The sequence below is a fragment of the Anas acuta genome, chromosome 10 (genome assembly GCF_963932015.1).
Source record: "Anas acuta chromosome 10, bAnaAcu1.1, whole genome shotgun sequence".
NCBI classification, from domain to species: Eukaryota; Metazoa; Chordata; class Aves; order Anseriformes; family Anatidae; genus Anas; species Anas acuta.
Window position 1 is genome coordinate 15754078 of NC_088988.1, and position 21916 is coordinate 15775993.

Sequence of the window (21916 nt, forward strand, 5' to 3'; positions counted from 1 at the left end):
GGGAAATAACACTATGATGTAAAGCAACTAAATGCCTGAAAACACGTACTAGAAAGGAAGCACACAGATTTGATAAAAGGTAGCAACATTGCATTTCCCTCCCGAAGTGCAGAGGTAATGCCTTCCACATTTTACTGCCAGCCGGTCAGGTCAGAGGCCTGTTACCTTTAGGTTCTGTTTGAAGATTACACGCTTCAGAACTACATTATCATTAAGTTTTACACGTTGTACTGAAGATTCTACCTTAAATAAACACCACGCTGATATCTCAGAAGTCAGGGAGTGGAAACACATTTCCGACACATTACATGAAAACACTTTGGACTTCTTTAACTCTCCAACCAGTCATTGTGCTACGTCTAACATAAGGAAAGCATTAAGAGATCAGAGCACGGGGTGAGCACCGGGTTCACACTGGACACCTCGTTGTTTTTGGGGGATGGGGAAGGGGGAAGAATCATGTACTGTATGTTGTAACTCTGACAGCAAGTATTAAAGGTCAATTCACTGTTCGCTGAACAAAGTGGTTATGTGACTGGCAACTAAGGGCAAAAAAGGCACATTTGATGCTGAATTCCCCATATGAATGTTACACACACACTATTTCAAGCAGAGCCATGCTTGTACTTGCAACAGTGGTACTCAATGCAGAGAATCAACCTACTGCGTAGCTCAAGTGATGATAAAGCTGGAAACCAGCAATAAGAACCCTTGATAAGCAAACTGACACATCATGAAATGACAGTATCTACTTCACATATTTGCAATTGGATTTTTTTTTTTAAACAGGCTTTCTTGCTCATACTCAGCTTTAAACATTACATTGTTTCAGCTGGTAGTGTGGGGGCCATTACTAAAATCCTTCATCAGGCAAGACATGCACTGAAAGAGGATGTCAGTGAAGATTTGCTTGTGACAGAACTTAGTTTTGTCCAGATTGTACATTTCCATGCCTCTTAGTTCCAAGTAGTTTTGATTTACATCCCACATAACTGTTCCAACACACTCAAAGCATACTGCTTTAAGGGCAGGCTCTTAAAGAAGTTCTCTCCTGGAAGGACTGACTATAAAAATGAACTTCATCCTACCACCGTGTAGTACATTTAAGCATCACAGAAATTGTGATATCTATAGCTGTGATTAAAGTAATATTTCACAATAACCATAAGAATGCAGAAGTTGTGATGTTTATCACATATACTTAAAGTATCTAGCATACACACAAACACTACACAGAAAGTATAAGTCTACATAATGCAAACACAATGAATCTAAACTCTATTAAGGCTTGAACATGTCCAATTTCTCTGCTTTTCTTCTTCCGATTGTGTTCTGTATTTATATATTCCTGATGCCAAGCAAATGAGATGCCACTTGAGCAGCCTCAGCTCTGTCTTCTCTTTTCCTGTCAGCTCCACAAGAACAGAGATGTAAAAGGTGGAAAAAAGTAAAAGATGCTGGGCGTAGCATCTCTTGACAAAAGCAGATAAAAAATAAACAGAAGGGCATATAGTACAGGACTATGAAGGAGAGAACAATAATCTGCTTGAGTGCTTAAAGCAGAAAGGGAACATCGTTTTAGGATTGAAAGGAATGTCTTTTTTAAAAAAAAGAACAAAAAAGTATAATTCCATTATTCCATTAAGCTCTTGTACAGTTTTGCTTGCCCTCTCTCACAGAAGTGCTTTTCTGGTTAACAGCAAGTAATGTGTTCTCATCATTCTGACAGCTGGTAAGGATCCCAATCAAGAGCTTACTGCCACTTGGGTCAGCACTGCAGGAATACAGAGAACCATGCTTTCACTAACCAAGTAAAGTGGAAAGGCAAGGGAAGTATACAGATTGCTCAATATCACAGGTGTAATCCTGTGACAACACCACAGTCTGATTTTATGCTTCTTAGTTGCAATCCAGTGCCCAACCAAAAAAAAATAAATCACATCCTCCTGTTTCTGTAGTGTGAGATACGCTAAACATTTCTTGGCCTTGGCATCCTGCAAAAAGAGAAATGCATCCTTGCAAGGGAAAAGTCAGACCCATTTTTATGCTACCATACACATCTTTGGGCCATATGTCAATACAAGACAGGTGACACATCTGTCATGTAAACACATTTGCTGTATCTGTTCAAACTAACAGTTTCTTTCTTAGGCTTTTTATCTTTCTGTGCTCCCATTTGATCTGATTGAACTCACAGTCCTTGCCATATGGTTTCTAGCTGACCTGAGAAGATCCAACACAGATACAGAATATTCTTTGACTCATTTCATGGTGCTCGTCAATGCACTCATTTGGCTTACTTCTCATGGGGCTACTAGGCTTATTTTCCCTTGTTTTTGGTTTCATTTGAGGCATGCATTCCAGTTTCACAGTTCATTTTTTCTGCAAAACCTCAAGGGTTAATTATTGTATAAAAGTAGAACTATGTAAAAAATAATTTCTATGTACATATTTTTTCTTATTTTGCCATCATCTAACCATAAATACATTCTCTTTACAAGTCACAGAAACATTAAAAGAATGGTGATGTGTACTTCATTTTAACAAAGCATAAGAAACAGTGATTCACTGTTGCATGAGTTACATTTCAGGAAAATAGAAAATAAGACATGTATTCCTGTAATGCAGATTTTCATTTCAGTATCTTCCAATACATATTGCTATAGCTTCCAGCATGGAAGCAAACTAAAGACTGACTTTGAAAGCTGGTCAGGCCAATTTCCTAAAAATAAATTAAGTTCACAAAGTTTTAATTCCTGAATATCCTGATGCTACAGGTCTTATTTCATACCATCTGAAAGTATGTTATCTTTACCAGCCATAAGCAAGAACTGTAAGAGTTGGTACTTTTTTCATATCAGTGTTCACGGTGTCTCCTAGAAGAAAGCTGTATTTGTTGTTCTGTGCAAACAGACAATTCAGTTCAAAACAAGTACAGTTAAAAAGTAATACGTTACCAACTGATGGAAGTCAGCATCGGCTGGTGTCATATATGGCAGTCTACTCTCTCCAAGTTCTTCAAGAAGCTTTTTCTTCTGTTTTGGGGAATAACATTAAAACATGAAGTTAGACTAAAAAGCAAGATAAAAAACACAGTTAAGTATGAAAACAGTTGTATTAAAAAGATAAACATGCAGTAACTGCTCTTATTACCTTCAATTCTGGAAATGTAAATAAATAAAAATGGATGTGAGATCAGTGAAGCTTTTCCACTTAACAGTAATTCAGGTGAAGTAGTTTCAGAGCACATCAGTATTTTTTCCTCTTATATTCTCTAGGTAATCAGTCTTTATAACACAGATGAAAATTCATCTTCAGAACTATTCCTACTTTGACTCTTGATTTTCCTTTCTTTTTTTTAGCTTTTTTTTTTTCCTGTTTAAGTTTGTGGGTCCGGTAGGTACAAAGCTCATATTCCACTGAATGGAATAATAGCATACTTTACTAAAAATAATGAGCCTAAATGTTGGCCACATTCTGAAGTGATTCCTGAAATGGCTGTACGAATGGGGAAAAAAAAGACAAATGAAACACCTACGGCAAACTTTTGCCTCCACAACCTGACATATTCTAAATGCCATATTCAAGAACCGCTGTCCCAGGAGATTAACCAAAACTCTGGTTTGATGCTGTAGGTGAGCTAAGAACCAGCTGACTGAAGAGGTTCTCTCTGCCCCTTTTTCTCTTAACTCCCTTTTCACCTCTGTTTTGGAAGGAGTGTCTCCACCAATCTTTAGTTAATAACTACTGCAAAGAAATCGCTAAGAAAAAGCTTGGTTTTCCAAAAACTGTTCTTCCATGTTTTACTAATAAAATTTAAATGTTTGTATGCATTATAGAGTTAAGCATGCAGCTAAGGACTTTGAAAGTGCAAGAGAAGCTTGAAACGAGCTGTCAGATTTTTGGAGTGGAGCAATCCCAATCCATGACAAGTCCATTCACATTTATCCACCTAGGGTCAGACACTACATTGACATGGTACAAATAGATGTTAACAAAAGTGTTAAATTGTTACAGTGGAAGTACTGCCCTAGAAAACTTACATGATTTTCCCCTTATTTCTTCCTCTTTTTATAGCCTTCAAAGACAGTTTCTTTACAAGTTTCCATCATTACCAAAAACTTGCTAATAAAAATACAACTCCAAGGTCATAAAACTATGTTTGCCATAGTGCTTGAATATTTCAGACACCAAAAGGATTCCAATTCTCATTTTTATTTTTCATATTTTCAACTACAGAAGCATCACCAGGAGAAAAAAGTGACGTTGCAGCTCGCTCAAAACTTATGTTGTATGAGGAAGACCAGACGGAAATGGAATACAGATTTTAAAAGAACAATAAAGTGGTGACACAAAGGAAAAAAGCAGGATAGGTTAAAAACAGGGGTATAACAAACACTTTTCTAGAACTAAATTATACAGGAACAGCTACTTATTTCATCACCTGGATGTCACTGCAGTATTTTGTACTTTTCATCATAAATTTCCCTCATCATAATCAATCTTTTGGGGTTACACCTGTTTAATATGTCCTATATACAGGTGTAAATAGAATTGTCAGTATTGGAAAAAAACTATCTTTAAAAAAGGGAGAAAGTAGTATTTATATTATATATTATGTGCTTCTGACCTATAGCAAGCCTATGAAGTGCTTTAATAAACAGTGTATTCTGTGGCAGAAATTTCACAATTCCTTCAAATTTAAGCATCAAGGCAAATAACAGACTTAAATCCAGCAAGAAGTGTAGAAATTTTGAGGTTTACAACTATCACTTCAGCCAAACTAAAATTAGAGCAGGCAGTTCTCATATACTCATCTCCACATTCACAATCTGCTATTCACCAACTCTTCCAGCACTGACAATAGCAGCACTAAAATTTGAAAGCTATAATTTCTCTAGGTCTCTAGTCTCCACTGGGGACACATGACATATTGACACGAAGTCATCGGTGAAACCAAGCATAATGAAAATTTAGATTAAGCTGGCAGAAAATGACGTGCTAATACACTGCATGTTCCAAAAAAGATTGCTACAATTTTATTGCATGAAATCACCAAACACATTAAACCACCTTTGTTATATGCAAAGTAAAACAAACTGCAGAAGGAAATCCTACATTTCAACATGGACTCAACTGGGGGAAAAAGAGAGGTGGGAAGAAGAGAGATTCTGACAATTTCTTTGTCAAGTACCAGGCTGTTGGCAAAACGCACACCACATTAAAATGCACCCTTGTGTATAGGCAGTACTAGTTCCCATCTGATTGTCAGATCTGGCTAAGTGCTGCTCCTCAGCTTGATGCACAGACTAATATACGCAGCTGGGTGGTATAACACGCTGCTCATCTCTTATGCAAGAAGCTGTCACACAGATGTCAAAAATATCAAGCTATTCTCAAATACCTCCAAAAAAACCCCTGAAGATCTAGCTATACTGGCTGCCTGATGCCAAGTCTAACTGTTACACCAGCATTGCTTATAGGCACTACTAACAGGTAAACCCCTAACTACAAAAATGCCTTCACTTGCAGGTATCTAGTATCTTAAAAATATATTTTTTAAATTGTATCCTTAACATTTGAAAAATTATTAACAGCCTAACAGTTTATTCAGATATCAATATTGTTTCTCATGCTTTAAATGCCAGTAAGATTTTTTACGCATGGATTAGCAATGCCAACAAGTGAAAAGACAATTTTGTGTGCATCACCTCTGTGATGTCCTCACACACCATGCACTGTTCAAGAAACCTCTGAAGAGTCACACTTGGGCTTTCAGAGAATGGAGCAAGTACCAGAAGCACTGATACCCAATTTTAGAGTATGCAATGAACTTATATTGTTAATATCTTGCAGATATGTGCCGTTTATTACTGGAAGTGGATATACTAATGAGATGGTTGGTTGTAAAATTCAGCAAGTGGAAGAGTAATAGGTAGAATCTCTCAAGCCCAATCTGAACGTTTTTGCCTGCAGAAGTAACTTCATGGTAATAGAAGTAATGCACTGTATGTTACAGAGCAGGAAAAGTAATAGAAACACAGCTAATACATATCAAAGTCAGGCCAAAATGCAGTACTGTTATATGCACATGGCTCATTATTTTCAAATTAAGCAATATTAAGGAAAAGATAGACTTAATGGCATTTTCTGGTGAAGCAACGTGACTGTAAAAATTTTTGCAGCTGACATATATCCCTGCAGGGTGCCAATACTGTTCTCAAAAGGTTTCATTTCTCTCTTAATTGTAAGGCAAAGAGTTCAATATCTAGGCTACAAAGGCTTGTGCTTCAAACGTACAATTCCCACTTAGTTTCCTCACCAAGCAAGTCAGAAGGCAACAGTCACTTTCCAATTTATAGATCATTGTTTTGGCTGGAACAACACGTTGAGAAAGAACTGTATTGGAAGTGTATTGCCATATTACCTGCATTACTACAGAAGCTTAAGGCCATAGCATCTCAACAATTCCTAACGCCTAACAAAACTGAAAGCATTAAGCAAAGTTTGTTTTTCCAGTACTTCACATAAAATGCACTCAAGAAGTTATTGAGGAAGTTGGGTTTATGCACACAGGCAGACTTAAGTCAAGGCAAGTAGGATGTGCCTCCAAGATAACCCCCAGGGCTATCCGCTGTCCTGCATTTCTCACAAATTCAGTGGAAAACATCAGCTTCTCTACACCAAGTAATCTCCCTGGGCCTGGAGCAGCATCCCATGCAGATGTAAGACGTCAGTCACAAGTCTAAGACACAGACAGACACAATGTCTATGAAATATTTAGAGATGTTAGCTTTTAGTTACACAACAAGCACTCATTCTTATGAACAATTAAAATTTATTCAAACTACCAGATCCCCTAAAACATGCCTGTTACTCATTGTTCTAGAAAGGCTCATCTTATTATTTCCCAAAAAAAAAGATTTTACATAGAAGAGAGAATTTCAAAATCGACATGTGCACTCCCAACCTATGAGGGGATGCAAACAATCCTGCATTCAGGCTTAGGGTATTTACTTTCCCCTTACAATCAGCATCGTGCAGAACAAAGCAAGAGAGGAACTACACTATAGAAAAGACGCATGAAAGAAGATAAATCAAACAAACAGAGTATCTCACTGTTGCATTTATTTACCTCTTTTCTTCTTATTCTTACAATTACTTATTTTGACTCATTTAGACATTCCTTATTTGCAATGCTTTCGTGTACACATCATAGTGGGGAACAGCCATCTTCAGTACTCTGTCTGATGCCAATCTTACACTGTTGAGAAAACTGATGCAGGATGACAATGAGTAAAGTCCAGACACTTAAGTCTTGTTGTCTTCAGTGCAATCCAAAAGGTTATCAGGGACTGCAAGGCAGGCCTTACTCGGAACGCAGTCTCACGACAGAGGACTCTGAACCACAAGCTCAGATGCAAACTTCTCGGTTTCCATAAACCCCTCCTTGTTCCTCACAGGAGGACACACAGTAAGGTCTGCCTGGGTTAGCAGTCGTTGCTGTTTTTCCATTAGATATGTGGATTTACCTCAAGCCGTTCTTGAAGAAAAGTGTTAGTGCTCTGAAGTGAGAGCTCAATGGCTTTATAAGGGAAGAAGATTATAAATATTTTATATGGTCAGAATTGTGATAATACTAAGGCCCCATCTAGGAAAAAAAGCCACTGCTTTACAGGAACTTGCACAACCTTATCCCCTAACATACTTTCACATCTTTAAATTAAAAAAAAAGATCAAATTCAGGATAGTTACTCAAGACAGGAATGTGATTTTTGAAGTTGACATTTCTTTAAACTATGAGGCTTTCCAAGTGTTAGCTATTAAAACTTCATAGCAACCAAGATCATTCAAGTGGCTCACTAAAACCAGTTATGTCAGAAACGAACCTAGAGTAATAAAAAATACATTTTAAGTGCACTATTACAGCTTTTATTTCTCCATTATCACATATATTAGATTTCAGAACTTTTTTCCTTCAAATTATTTCTGCAAATGCCACTCATTAAAAGATCTTAAGGGACCGGCCAATTTTACAGCACCATTTATTCACATGAAAAAGTTATATTTCCAGATTACCCTTCATTATACTCAGGACTTACCAACAGCCTTGTCCATGCTACATTCTTTCTATAATCCAGCCCATCAAAGCCACTGGCAGGCAACGTGACCATATTACACCGCACTTTGCATCCTACAGCTCTTCTGCCTGCCCCATGGTGCCATATGCCAGAAACATTTCCATTTTAATGACAAGAACTCATTAGTATTTCATTATTTATGACTAAAGACACCAGCCCATACCAACCTCCACCTCAGGGCGCTGTTATTTAACGCAGCCGCCACACGCCTCAGCCGCGCGGCCCAGTTACCGAAGCAGCAGGCCGCAGTTTAAGTGAGCTGGTCAGGAGAAAAGCCACGTAACGGGCTGTAATGCACACAGAGACCAATTTCTAAGTGAGCAGCTGTCTAAAAGACTGCTCGATATCTTCCCTGTGAAGGTACTGTTTGCCTTTGCTTACTAATTTCAACCTCTCCTGCCCGTCCTCTGATAAATCTGCAGGCCCAGTTTTGGGACACACAGGGACCGGCCATGCGTACGCACAGCAGACCTGACTGATGTAACTGAACCAAAAGGTAATTTATGCACTGAAGCAGCTTGGCAATGCGTGAAAAGCATCTCTGCTAATCGTATCCCCTCTCTCCCCACCTTGCTATGTTACGTGCCCCTTAATTGTTGTTTTAACCTACAGGAACGCTGTTCTTTAGGCCCATGGCTGTTAATGGAACAGAACTGGCAATTTTCTTACCCAGTTGAGCATAGATTAGTCACACTTTGTTTATCGTAAGTAATTATAATAGAAATTTGAAGTGATAAATCATTCAAACACAGCCTCTTTTTGCTGACTAGATGTCCCCAAGTCTCCTCAGTGTAACTATCAAACTCACACCAATATTGCAAGCATCTGGCCACCATCAGCCAGTCCTTGTTCCTGCTACCAGGTGTGCGTCCTCCTCCAGCAGGTACCATTTGGTAAGCGGATCAGCTGTATTAGGTGAGGAGCAGGAACATTCAAACTCTGGGCGAAACAATGATCAGGTTTCAATCAGATTTCCAATCCTTTTTTCTTCATACACATACAGGGAACAAGAGCACACATGCACCTAAGAAAATGTTTAAAAGAGTAGATATTTCTAGATCAGTATGTTGTTTGTAGATCACAAAGAACTTCCAGAATTAAAGGGCTGAGAACTAGAAATGAAGATTATGAATCTTTGCAACATGTTTACAGCTTCCGTGGATGTAGGCAGACACCTTTCAAACACATACATGAGCAGGTCACACTTGCAGTTTTCCCAAATAAACTGCCATTTTATTGAGTCTTGACCCAACTACATGGCCCCTTTAACTCCGAGACAGAATAAAAAGGAGGGAAACTCCTTAAAAGCAGGGAACACCTCTGAAGAAAAAAGAACCCCAAAACACTGAGAACAAAGCATTTTCCTCTCAGAACAAACTCCTCAGAAAAGCTCTGCTTCCCCACTCCCCAACCCCTTTGCACCTCTCTTAAGATGGGACCTTCAGTTTCTACAGAAATAGTTAAAGATCTAAACTTACGCAGTACTAGTAGATGTGTGCATTAAGGCATGCACCATAAGAAGCAGACATCTGGCTTTGTGTTGTGAAAGAACAACTGCATGGAAGTCACTACAAGGAACGCAATCAGCTATGACTTTCACAGACCCTTACAAAGGTTTGGGTTAGCAGGGACCTTAAAGATCACCCAGTCCAACCCCTAACTTTGACAACTTCTCTTTGGTGATGGCCTTCACCAACCAGCTCAAGAAAAATGTGGCCATAGGAAAAAGGCAATGGCGGTATTCCTGAGGGAAATTTACACTTGTTGATCAAGGTAAAACCTTCTGAACTTGCAACTTCTGCTGTGGGTACAGCTATTTTAGCCTCTTATCCCACTGCATACTTCCCATTCAAATTACCGAAGCTGATTCTTAAGATTCCTTCTATGATCAATGCAAATACTACCGCTTACACATGAACTATCACAGCCACCTGCAAGATGAAAGATGCAATGAACTTTTGCGCAGCTTTCCAGCATTCCCAGGAAACCTTGGGCTTCGCAGCAGTCCTGGTATATAACTACATCTATATTTTACATGTTAAAATATCACCCAGAAGAAGCAGATGTCAAAAGCAGAGTGAAAATAAAATGGATGCTTGAAAATATATAGGTATTTCCTTAAGTACTTAAGCTTATCATCAAGTTTGGTTTCCAAAGTCCCCTTGATACCAATTCTGAAGATAGTGTAAATGTAGAAAGAGCAGGTGCTAAGTGCAAATGCTTGTGCCATGCAATCAGCTACAAGGAAGATCAATAAGCAGCTAGAGCATTAAATTTCACCAACTGTAACTGTCATGTCCATTACACACTACTTGAACATCTTTGTAGGCCTTTTTATTTTTTAAGCATAAAAAGTTATTTTTCACAGATCCTATTAGTAGAATAAGCACTATAAAACTATAAAAGCACTTACAAACCTACTAAAATTTTAAGACCTTTATAACCATCTTAGACATCATATTTGATTATTTAAGAAGATTCTTCACCCCATAATGAAAAGACAGGAAGACTGTTGAATGCCTTAAAGATAAAAAGAAATGTGTTCCAGGAACACTCTTCTTGTGTGTCAGTTGCATTTCACTAAATACCAATACCTTTTATGGGACAAACTTTAGTTTATTTTTGAGGTTATATGCCACAATCAAGAAAATCACTGCAGGAGACAAAAGGGGTACACAACATCCCCTGGAATGCAGCTGTACAAGCAGCACTCTGCTGCCTCTTCTCTTCAATTTTTGTGGCTTGTCCTTGGAAAGGACATGATAAATATGCATTTTCCTGCAAGCATTTCTCACACTAGAGGAGCCTGTGAGTAGAAGCTTGGTGCAGGTCCCTCTCCAGTCCTCAAAACAATTTAAAGGCAGCCATCCCTGATTTGCGATCGTGGCTACAACAAATCTGGTGTCACACAGATTGCCAACAGATTTCTGAAACAGCACAGCCAAAAATGACAATTTTTGAAGCTACACAGGAGTACAGTGTGAATACAGTTGCATCATTTCTACAGCCACTTCAAGGACAATAACCACCGATTATATGAGGGAGATAAGTTTACCTTGAGCATCAATATTTGTACAAGAGTATTCAGTTGCAAGAGCAACTTGTACCATTTTATAGTCATAAAACTAACCTGTGTGACAACACCAAACACTAATATGATAGAACTGATGATTTTGTGCATAAACTGCACCACTGGTCAAATGATGACAATAACACTCGCTTAGAAAACCTGCAAACTGCAGTTGTTGCCTTGGTTTTATAAGGCAACTATTAATGAAACCCTGTTGAGTTGGGCATCCAAGTCCAAGTTCAAGAAGAACATCTCTATGTGAGATTTAATGAAAGAATTGGGTTTCTTCTCATAGCAAGAATGAGTTAAAGAAAACTCATACTGTACAACTCAGAGGTAGTGAATAAAATTTTAAACTTAGTTAATTTTGTTTGGTTTGAAGGCTTTGTTTTGTTCACAGCCTCCACAATAAGCCACACAGGGAACAGAAAGCTAGCACTTAACATTAAGTTGGCAGCCAACATTAGCAAAATTCAGGGTCTGAAAGAATATTAGGCAAGTTCAGACCAGAATCACGGAGCACAATTTAAAAGAAAGGATAATTAACCATTGGAGCAGATCATCACTCCATGAGATGAATTTGCCTTGATGGGAATTCTTTTTATATCGGGTTTCGATGCTTGTCTAAATGATACGTTTTAGTTCAATGGTTCCCAAACTGTTCAGACCAGACTGTAATGAATCACCCATTTTTCCCCAGCTTCTGCACATACAGCCTAACCAAATAAACAGCAGGCAGTAGAGACACTGACTGAAAGTTAGATTCATCATGTTGCCAGTTACCTGTGGTCAGTGAATCAGGAGACACTGGTCTGCTTCTGTAAGAATGCATTTCATTGAAGTCCTAAAGCTGGGGTTAAAAACTCTCTTCTCCATCACAGCTCACGCAAATTTGAGAAGAGCTGTTGGGATATGTATTTCACAGTACTTGGTTCGTTTACAGTAGAATTGTAAGGTTTATCTACTACAGTTAAATGCAAGATTCTGCAGTTTTGTTTTTTTTTCCACTCACATTTTACTCTTAAACTGTCTTTGGATAATTTAAAGAATAAGCTTAGGGTGCACCAGCAGGTAAATAGACAAGAGAGCACTGATCTACTATGAAAGAAGTACAACTGCTGAGACATTTGCTTTGTGCCAAATCAAGGTACACTTCATAATGCAAATCAACATTTTGCTTAATACGTTTGTCAAGCCGAGCTGAGAACTGTCGCCACCTCCCCCTGCCAGATACTGCTGTTTTAAAAAAAAAGCAGTCCTAACTCTTGCAAAGACTAATACATTTTCTAGTCCTCATTTCTATTACTTGCATATACAGACATTTAATATTATTTTTTTCCACTGCTTGCAGTGATCAGGTCCAATTGTGCTATTCAACTCCTGTGGTCACGTACAAAACTGATTCCTTAAGTCTTCTGCGTATATCTGATCTGCTCAGGGAGACTTGACTTGCCATCCTCTACATACGCTTGTATTCCTAACTGGCCTACAAGTCAAGATAGCCCTGCTGCTATCACTACCCATACGTAACGAATGAGACGGAGCACAGTAGTGACAAGTCTTTTAAAAATCATCTCTTCTCTTTCTCCATGATGTGTTCTCAAATACGTCTATCTGACAGTGAGAAAGACAGGCTAGAAGAGAAAGGACCAGACCACATTTCCCCTCAGCTCTCCCCTGTCCTGTTTGTTCCCTTCTGATGAAAACCAAAAAAGCCAAACTCAGTTTATACTACTGCATATGCCAACTGCCAAATTTAACAAACAATTCCTACAAAAAGTACTAAAGCATTCAAGAATGGTTTCATTTTATTCTCCAAACAAGTATAGAAAAAAGGCATAAGACTGATCTGCACCAGATACTAAAGCAGTTATCAGGATGATAGGAAAATAAACATCTTCCATCAACTCGGTTATGATATTCATGGATTCAATTCTAAAGTGACCCAATAAATGAAATGCACCAAAAAGGAGACTCTTAACAAGTACATAATTGTATATAAGAACATCAAAGAGCTCACAGGTGAACTAGGAGAATTGAAGGAATAGGAATGATGAGGAGAGAAAAACACTTTATAACAAATCCACAAAAAGCCTAACACAAGAGTAAAACTTCACAGAGAGGTTTGTTCCAAACTTTTACAAAATTATTTTTGAAGGCATGCATGAAAGTCTCTGTCCAAGTGAAAAGATCATAGACACCTTAACATTCTCAACTCTTGCTTCCTTAGAGCATATTTACAAGACAAGAAGAAATTTCATTTCCCTCAGAATGTCTAACAAGGACTTAAGTCAATTATTTTGTAATCTGGTACAGTGGTTTTGTAGGTTGGGGGTATTCTGAACCTGCAAGTCAAAAATCTAGGCCACCTTTTTGACACATGCTTTTAACACAAATGTGTGCTGAGTGACAGCAATGCAGATGCATTAATAACAGAGGCTGAGGGCACGGAACTGAGATGAAGAGAAGGCTGCCAGAGCTACCACTGTTCTTTTTTGCTGACTTACCATGCCATATTCCTTCCCCTTCTACACCAGAATTGCTTCAGTGGTAACTAAAACTAGAAGAGGTAAAAAAAAGAATGAACAACACACGAAAAATATTATATATATTTATTGGAAGGGGGGATTTTAAAATTCACACCAGCAGATGATAGTCGATAAATTTAACACTACATATGGCAGGAAACCCATCTAAACTAGAAATAAGAAAGGTTTTTTTTTTTTAAATACAGTCTGGAAACTTGAGGCCCTATGTGAAATGGTTTGATGGTCTCAGTGCAGAGCTGCGCTTCCATATGACAAATGTCCCAAATCACTGTAATTTGAGTTAGTTCATTATAGAGGGATTTCATTAGATTTTTGCTTAGAAATTGAACTAAAACCATATACCTTTACCTAGTAATTTTGGGAATCTTTAACTCTATTCGTCCTTGCCACCACATTTGCAAAGAAATATGAGAGGGATCCCTACCGCAGCACTTATTCAAGGACCTTTTCTTTTCCTTTGCACCAGAACAATTTCCAACATAGCAACTCATTTCCAGCTACTGAAGTGTGAGAAAGATACTTAACTTGGGCTTGCTACCACTATTTTCATAACAGGCAGAATGTTTGAACGTCATCAACAGTGCAGAGATCACCTTTAAATTGCATAAGAGATTTGTTCATCTAAAACAAGAATCCCAGGAATCTGTACAGAACTTGGAAAAGCATCACACCAGGCTTCTAAAGCATGCCGTTATTCAAAGACAGCGCACTCTGATTCCTACAGCCACTCATTCAATTTCTTTGTTCTGGAAGCTGACAAGTTAACTATTCTGTGCTTACAAATTTTCATTAGCCTATTAAAAAAGACTCAAATTTGTTTGCACTACACACCACAGGAATTAAAAAGTAGTTAATATATACCTATTCCAAAGTACTGTGCAGAAAACAGCGGTGTCGTACAGGGCTTAGGCTCTGACCCGCTTAACTTCATTCCCAGAATGCACGATCCATCACGTACAAAAACACTGAGGAAAATGTGAGGTGTTAGTAAGTACCACTGTTAGTGAGAAATTCTGCTAATTATTACACCAAATAAGCATAGTCAACAGGCCAGAGCTGTGAGAGGGCATGTTTCAGGGCATTAAATGGCTGCCTTGGATGGAGATGAATATATTACACTCTGCCCTTTAACAATAAAACAATTTCCCTGACACTTACAAACCGAAGCAGTTCCAGCAGCACAGATGAAGAGCTCAAGACTGTACTTGGCATACGACGATGTTTCAGTGCCACCTAGTGACGTGCACTTTAACTTTATTGTCTCCTAAGATTTATAGAGCACAAAAAGTTCAAGAGCTAACTCAGCTCGAGCACTGGTGCCTACAGGACCAGCGAGCGGCCGCGCTCCTTGCGAAGAGGAGACGAAGGAAGGTCATGGTGCAACAACCTCCTCCACCTTCTGTGCTATTAAAATACTCGCTTATAAGGCTGATAAAGGCTTATATGCACTTCGATTACCAGCTGATCTTACAGTCAAAAAGAAATGCCTTGCACAAACAAACAACACAGTATGTACCAAAGCCTGTACTATACACAAGGTTTCAATAGCCTGGGTATTTTATCAAATTGATTTTATTCCATCAACTTAAGCTTTTTCAGAGAGACTGTTTTTCCCTGTTTGAATGAAATTATTTGGAGTTTTTTCACAGCTTAAGAACGCATTTAAGCACATTTGTTCCTTGTTTGCATTTTGACACTTCGTATGCTTCTGCCACTGCATCTATTTCACATCTTCATTATCCTGTTGCACTTCTGCTGAATAGCACAACAGCTGAACTTAGACTGATGCAAACTAACTAAACTTGGCAGGGCAACCTGGCCTCGGAAGAGCCAGGAAGAGGCTGAAATATTTTATGCAGACTATAAAATAATGCACATTGAATACCAGCACAATGGTCTACCTGCAACAAAAGCTACAAATCCACAAACTTAGATCAAGAAGAGATTGCAAAAGAGATGCTTAAATAATACAGAACAATCCCTCATTCCTGCACTGTGTGCAGCTTTTATTTCACATGATTTTAGAGGAAAAACAAGTGAAAGCTTGGATTAACAAAGTTTATCAAGGCCACCTGAAATAGTAATTCTTACTTTCCAATTATTCAAAGCTTAAATGCATCGTTGCACATACAGCCATACTAGTAAACCATTGCAAAACTCATGTTATTAAATACTTTTTTAAAAAAACAGTTGAAACTTTTCGCTTTCTTCAGTACCACATTCCCTAAAATACAATATGAAGAGACCACAAGGGGAGAAAATCATGGTATTGAACAGCGGCCCTGTTCTGTGCACCACCTGCATGACTTCCTGGATAACACGGGACCAACTTTTACAAGGAAAACAAATTACACAATGTACAACCCAAAACTAAGCTATTTGTGCACAACATTACCTGGCATTCATTGTTTCCTTTTCCTAGTAAAATAATCCTTTGGTGTGAATGCCAATGCCCGTCCGTTCTGGTACACCCTGCTCACTTCCCTAGCAAGCTGCACAACTCTGAGCAAGTGTCCCCACTCGTAAGCAACCACTAATTTCCTCCAGCATCGTTACCCAATGTAAACACCATTTTCCACACAGGTGTCTCTCCCCAGTTTACTCCCCTCCTCCAAAAAAAGTTTTGTGGTAAACGTATGAACATTTTTTCTTCCCAACGGGATCAATGATAGCCCCTTGACTCACTGCGAGTCTTCCTCGCCTACACTGTCGTTGGGTAAGGATCAAACAGCACAGCCTCAGCTACCACATTTACTCCTCTCATCTAACAATCTTGTACCTCCGTAGTGTGTTGACAACACACAGGAATACACTAAGAGGCAGTTCCGATTGAAATTTATCTCTACCACAAAATTTTAAAAGAAAGATGCTTACAGATAGCTTTAAATATTCTCAAATTTCTGAAGCAGCAGGGAGACGTGTGCATGTGCTGAGGTCCTGACTATTACAGGGTCAGGACCCTGAAAATTATATTATTCTGCTAAAGATGAACAAAGAATCATCTTTATTTATCTATGTGCATCAAAAATTACAGAAAAGATGTGCAATCCAACATGATTTTTGAGTTAAAATTCCTACCTTGATGATCAGATTAAGACAACATAGCCCTGTGGATTAAACCTTTTCCCATGTTAGACAAATTGCTGTGATGTAAAGAGATGTCAGGCACTGCAGGACTGACAGACCTTCCAAAAGCCACCTGGGGAAGCTTCACTCAGTGGACTGCACACTAAGCTCAGAAGCCTCTAGTGCAAATACACTTCAGATGTTCGATCTCTGCCTTGGGACTAAACTGCTACCACAAGAACCAGTATTGCCCTTACTTGAAATAGCAAATAAAACAATAAAATATATGTATAATCTTGTTCCTTCCATGTAAGAGAATTCTGCTCATGGCTTCTCAAATCATGTCTCCAGGAACAGGGTTCTTACCATAAACGTATTTTCCTTTACACCTCTAGAAAGGCTTCGCTGACCAATGCTCAACTTGTCATATGCCTTGGACGTTTCACATTCATCATCTTCCATATTCCAAGGGATGCTTATTTCTTACAAACATTGATGACTTCAGCATGGCTAGCCATGTGCTAAGGAATGAACTGCGTTTCTCCAATGAAACCAGTAAGCTGGGGAACAGCTCTGAGTGAAAAAGTAAAACAGCTCCTAGTACACATTTCCAAGGAATTCTGTTTACCCAAAGCCATTAAAAAAACACACTGTTATCACTTAAAACTGTATTTGCTACCACAAATGAATTACTATATTAAAAAGTCGCTTGATGTTGCTCCCTTTCACTTCATTTTCAATTTTAATTTGTTTTCATTACAACAGAACAGATCATTAACTGTAAACAGGTTCATCATAATAATACAAGCATCACAGAGTATTTAAAAAAAATCAATTTCCTGTCATCTTTGTTTTATTTGTTTCCCTATAAGCAATAGCAATTTGGAATGCATTAAGACACGTAAGAACCTCCAACGCAACTCATCTGCTCTCACTTCAGTACGAAAAATAAGTTGTTATCCAGTGTTTCTGATACAGTACTTTTCTTTCAAAATCATGTGAAAAATATCACGCATGACTTGTGCAACACACAGTGCAAGCAATACCAACTGTTGTACAGCTGTAGTTTGCAGGTTCCCAAAAAGGGCACGTAAACAAGTACAACGCACTTCAAGGACTCTGGACATCAATAAAATGGATTTACTCCCAACAAACTGCTCAGCAGAGTAGAGGGAAGGAGGGGGAAGGACATTGCTTCTTGTTCTCAGGAATTCTTTTGAGCACAGCCAGAGTACAGCTTTCTGCTGGACACCAACAGCAGATTCACAAGACAGCTGTGTTAGGAACACCAATGTAAAACTAAGGTAAGTGCAAGAAAAGCAGAGGGTTTCTGAGCTCTAGGAACATACATGTCAAAAACATATTTGTTTGGTGTAAAACACTACTCCTCTGCAGTTACCAATTCTTGTTCTTCAACCTGTAATCATCTTTATATTACAGCAGGTATGGGGCAATATCCAAAATAATAATTATACTGATAAAGTCTTGACAATTGTCCTATATGACAAGTATTATTCGCAGGCTTCTGAAGTGTCATATAACATAACTAGACTGAAATACAATTGTGACTCCCAAATAATTACTTCAGTAAAACATATCTGTTAATGACCACCAGTATTTTTCTCTAAGACAGTTGTCATAGAAAAAGGCTACTTATACTGCACTGGGTTTTATTCACCTTACTGCAGAGACCATCTCTTTTCTGCTGCCAAGATGCTTTTGCTATATGTAAATATTTAATGCTATTGCCATCAGTCACTCTGTGCTCATATTGTCTGATCAAGCATCTATTACTGTCCGCTAGATACGCTGGAGGATAGCATTTTTTCATGTCTACAGCTCAGTCACATGCAGGCCCTACTTTGCAAGGGTTCTTCGAAGTTCAATAATTCATTAAACACTGCACAAAGGTCTGCATCATTTGCAAAAATGCCTGATTGTAGAGAGTGCAAAATTATCAAAGCAACCCTAATAAAAATGTGATTTTAAAAGCAAAAACATTGGATATTGTTCACAAGTATTTTATTCATGCACGTGCACACACTGAATTCAGGGAACAGGCTGTAACGCTTTATGCAATAACAAAGACTGGACTTGTACTGAGGGTACTGGAGCCAATCTAGATTACAGAAACAAATTTTATATCAGCAGAACTCCCAAGCAAAAAATACAACTTGATAGAAGTTAGAGTATACTGGATATATTTTAATTAACGTAATACTCTAAAACAAAATTAAAAACCAGAGGTGAGTTTTACCCATTTGCAGTTGCATGCATCACAACATTTTTCTGTTTAACTAAATTCATAGCACTGTATGTAACAGATCTAAAAAAGCTAATATACATAACTTTTCTATCAACATTATCTCTCAACACACCTTCCAATAAAACGCATTAGAATTCAGACTTCTAAAACACTGAAGTCCTGCTAAGGAATTAAGGCAAATGGCCAGATTTCCCAAGAGGCTTACCTAGGATTAACAGATCTCTTGAAATCAGTCTCTTATTTTGTATGTAATGGTGCAATCGGGATGCAAAATATAGAAACCCAAGAATTATATCATAATCCAGTCTTTCAGCCATGTACAAGACATCAAGTGAGGGCAATGCAGGTGTTCAAGGTACCTGCGGTTGACTGGTTTGCTTTTAAGACTTAAGCAGGAACAACTAAGCAAGGAGAGGTTAAAAAACCTTTAAGAAGATATTTTGAATGTGTTGCTGTCATGATCTTTCAAGGAGAATGTTCTGAAATAAAAGAAAAACGATTAGATATATGAGACATAGGGCAGTGTTTAAAGGGTCCGAACCAATTTTGTTTCAAATCTTTATTTGGTTTAGACAAAAGAGAATCATTAGCTTTTTTTTTTTTCCCAAACTTAAGAAACAATAAGCACCACAAACAGACCGTCATAGAGTGCAAGACAGCACAATTATTCCTTTTTTCCCAGTGGACTACCACCCTTTATGAACATATGACAAGATCCAGCTATTCATCAGAGAGGCTAGAAAGAAATGAAAATGTTGAATTCAAAAGATCTGCCTTTCAGTTAACATCCTTAATGTAAATTAGGGTTAAATGTGAATAAAATTAATATTTAATCACTTGAAAAACTTCCATTCCTTTCTTCTCTTTAAACTCTACAACTTAATTATAAAATAATGTAAAACAAGTGTAAATTTAAAAGAGTCATTTTGAAGACTTGCATTAATAGTTCAAGACCTAGTGACACTGAAGAAAAGGAGGGGAGTCCCAACATTATGTTGCTTTAAGGCACCCGTGTGATTCTGTTGCGTGCACGCAGGCAGCAGGAGCGCGAAGGCTCGGGGAGCGCTGCGCAGGGCAGCAGCGGTGCAGCGGGAGGCCAGCCGAGGAAGGCTGCCCCTGCCTGCTGGTAGCCAAGCACTGCTGCAGAGAGAGGGGCTGGTGGGCCACATGCAAACTCTTAGAAGAAGGGCTCAGCATGTTGCTTCGCATTTACCCGGGAAGAAAAAAGTTGGTGTCATACAGGGGCACGGCCCGATATCTAATGATGCAACGTGATGCACAGTGCATGGTGCAAAATCAGGGGAAAAAGCACCAGCACAACTCTCCAAAGTCTTGCAGTGCTTGTGTAGTCTAAACTGCTGCCCCCTCAAATTTGTCTAACGAAATCCCATGCCAGATGAATCCTGTAGCCCTTGTGGTTTGGCACACAGCAGTTACTGTTACATTGTCTGCACTTGCCATCCATCACTGTGCTGTGATGTGGCAAAGAATTACTTTCTGTTCTAACACAGAACTTTTTGAATCATAAAAAAAAACACATACAAAAGCTGAGGTTTCTCATAATTTTGTCTCTGTGAAAGGTAATCTGGCAGTAAATACCTAAAGGGGTGCATGCTGCCATTCCTCTCTATGCATACTTTGAACTAAACCCAGGTTAGAAGCTGTCTCCTCGCACAATAAGGAAATTCAAAATCACTGCAATGTTTCCCATTCCTTTCCAGAACATAACTGAAGCAGTTTGTCACTTGCAAGAAGACATGCACAAATGAAAGACAAGAGTGCGCTTCCACGGGATGCTGCAGTCACACAAGGTTTGCTGTGCTGAAAACCTAAATCCAAGAACTTCTTCCAAATCAGCTTTTGTTGAAGTCTCTCGCTTCTTCTCTTACCCCCCAGAGCTTCCCCCGGCACCTGCTGCACTTGTTTCGACAAAAATTGTCTCAGTTATAACCAACTTCAAAAAATTTGGCTTCTACAAGGATGCCTGCTCTGTTAGAAATGGCTGTAAGTAACAAGGAGTCCCGGTATTAACCTAATTCACCAAATAAACCCAGCAGCATTCTCTATCACTAAAGAGTAACGCTCCCAGGCTGTTTTACTGAAGTAAATACACTACCAACAAACAGCACCGCTGAATCCCCGGGTGTACTCAAATGTAACACCACCTCTCCTTCCACAGGGAGAACTCCACGCAGAGTACCAGGGTCACCCTTCCCCAGCAGAGCCGGGCTCAGACGGGCGCAGCGCTTCTGTCCCTGAGTCAGGCATGGGCTGGCATTACATTTCTGCCCCGCATAAACCAAAGATACTGTATGTTATAAACACAACTATATTTGTAAAGTATGTTTGTTTTTTAAGCAAGCTGCATCAAAGTGCAAAAGATAAGTGATTGAAAAATGTGTTTGTTTTTTTTCCAGTACAAAGAGGCCAATGCTCCACTGAGCCTAAAAAGGTTTATTAGAGACGACTCCTACCCGGGCTGTGATGGCCAAGTCCCTTTCCCAGTTGCTTAACTTCTGCTAATTGAACTTCACTCACCTAGTGTAAACGAAGAGGTCTTATTTACTGTCAAATAACAGGTTTGCTTGCCCCTTTCTGCAATCACATTGTTTACATGGACTTGGTTGACTGTACTCCAGCACACAACATTTCTAAACCTGAATCCCAATCAGGGCTACCCTCATTAAAAATATGACCTTTCACCCGCTATGAAGCACTGCTAACATAAATTACATTTTGTTGTAGCCCAAAGGTGATAGAGATGAGAGTAGGATAAACAAGGAGTAATACAAAAGCCAGTTGGGTCAGCCTTTCATTACAGCCC

The 21916-nt window shown here is 38.8% G+C and overlaps 1 protein-coding gene across 3 annotated transcripts in view; it reads right to left on the reverse strand.

Annotated features, from left to right (window-relative positions):
• FTO (FTO alpha-ketoglutarate dependent dioxygenase) overlaps window positions 1-21916 on the reverse strand; it is a 242386-nt gene that overhangs the window by 198816 nt on the left and 21654 nt on the right. For 2 of the 3 annotated variants that reach the window (XM_068692994.1, XM_068692991.1), the window contains exon 2: window positions 2958-3035. In XM_068692994.1, coding sequence (XP_068549095.1) covers window positions 2958-3035 — 78 coding nt within the window. Of the gene's footprint in view, window positions 1-2957; window positions 3072-21916 lie in introns of all 3 variants that reach the window. The other variant, XM_068692993.1, reaches the window with a different exon arrangement.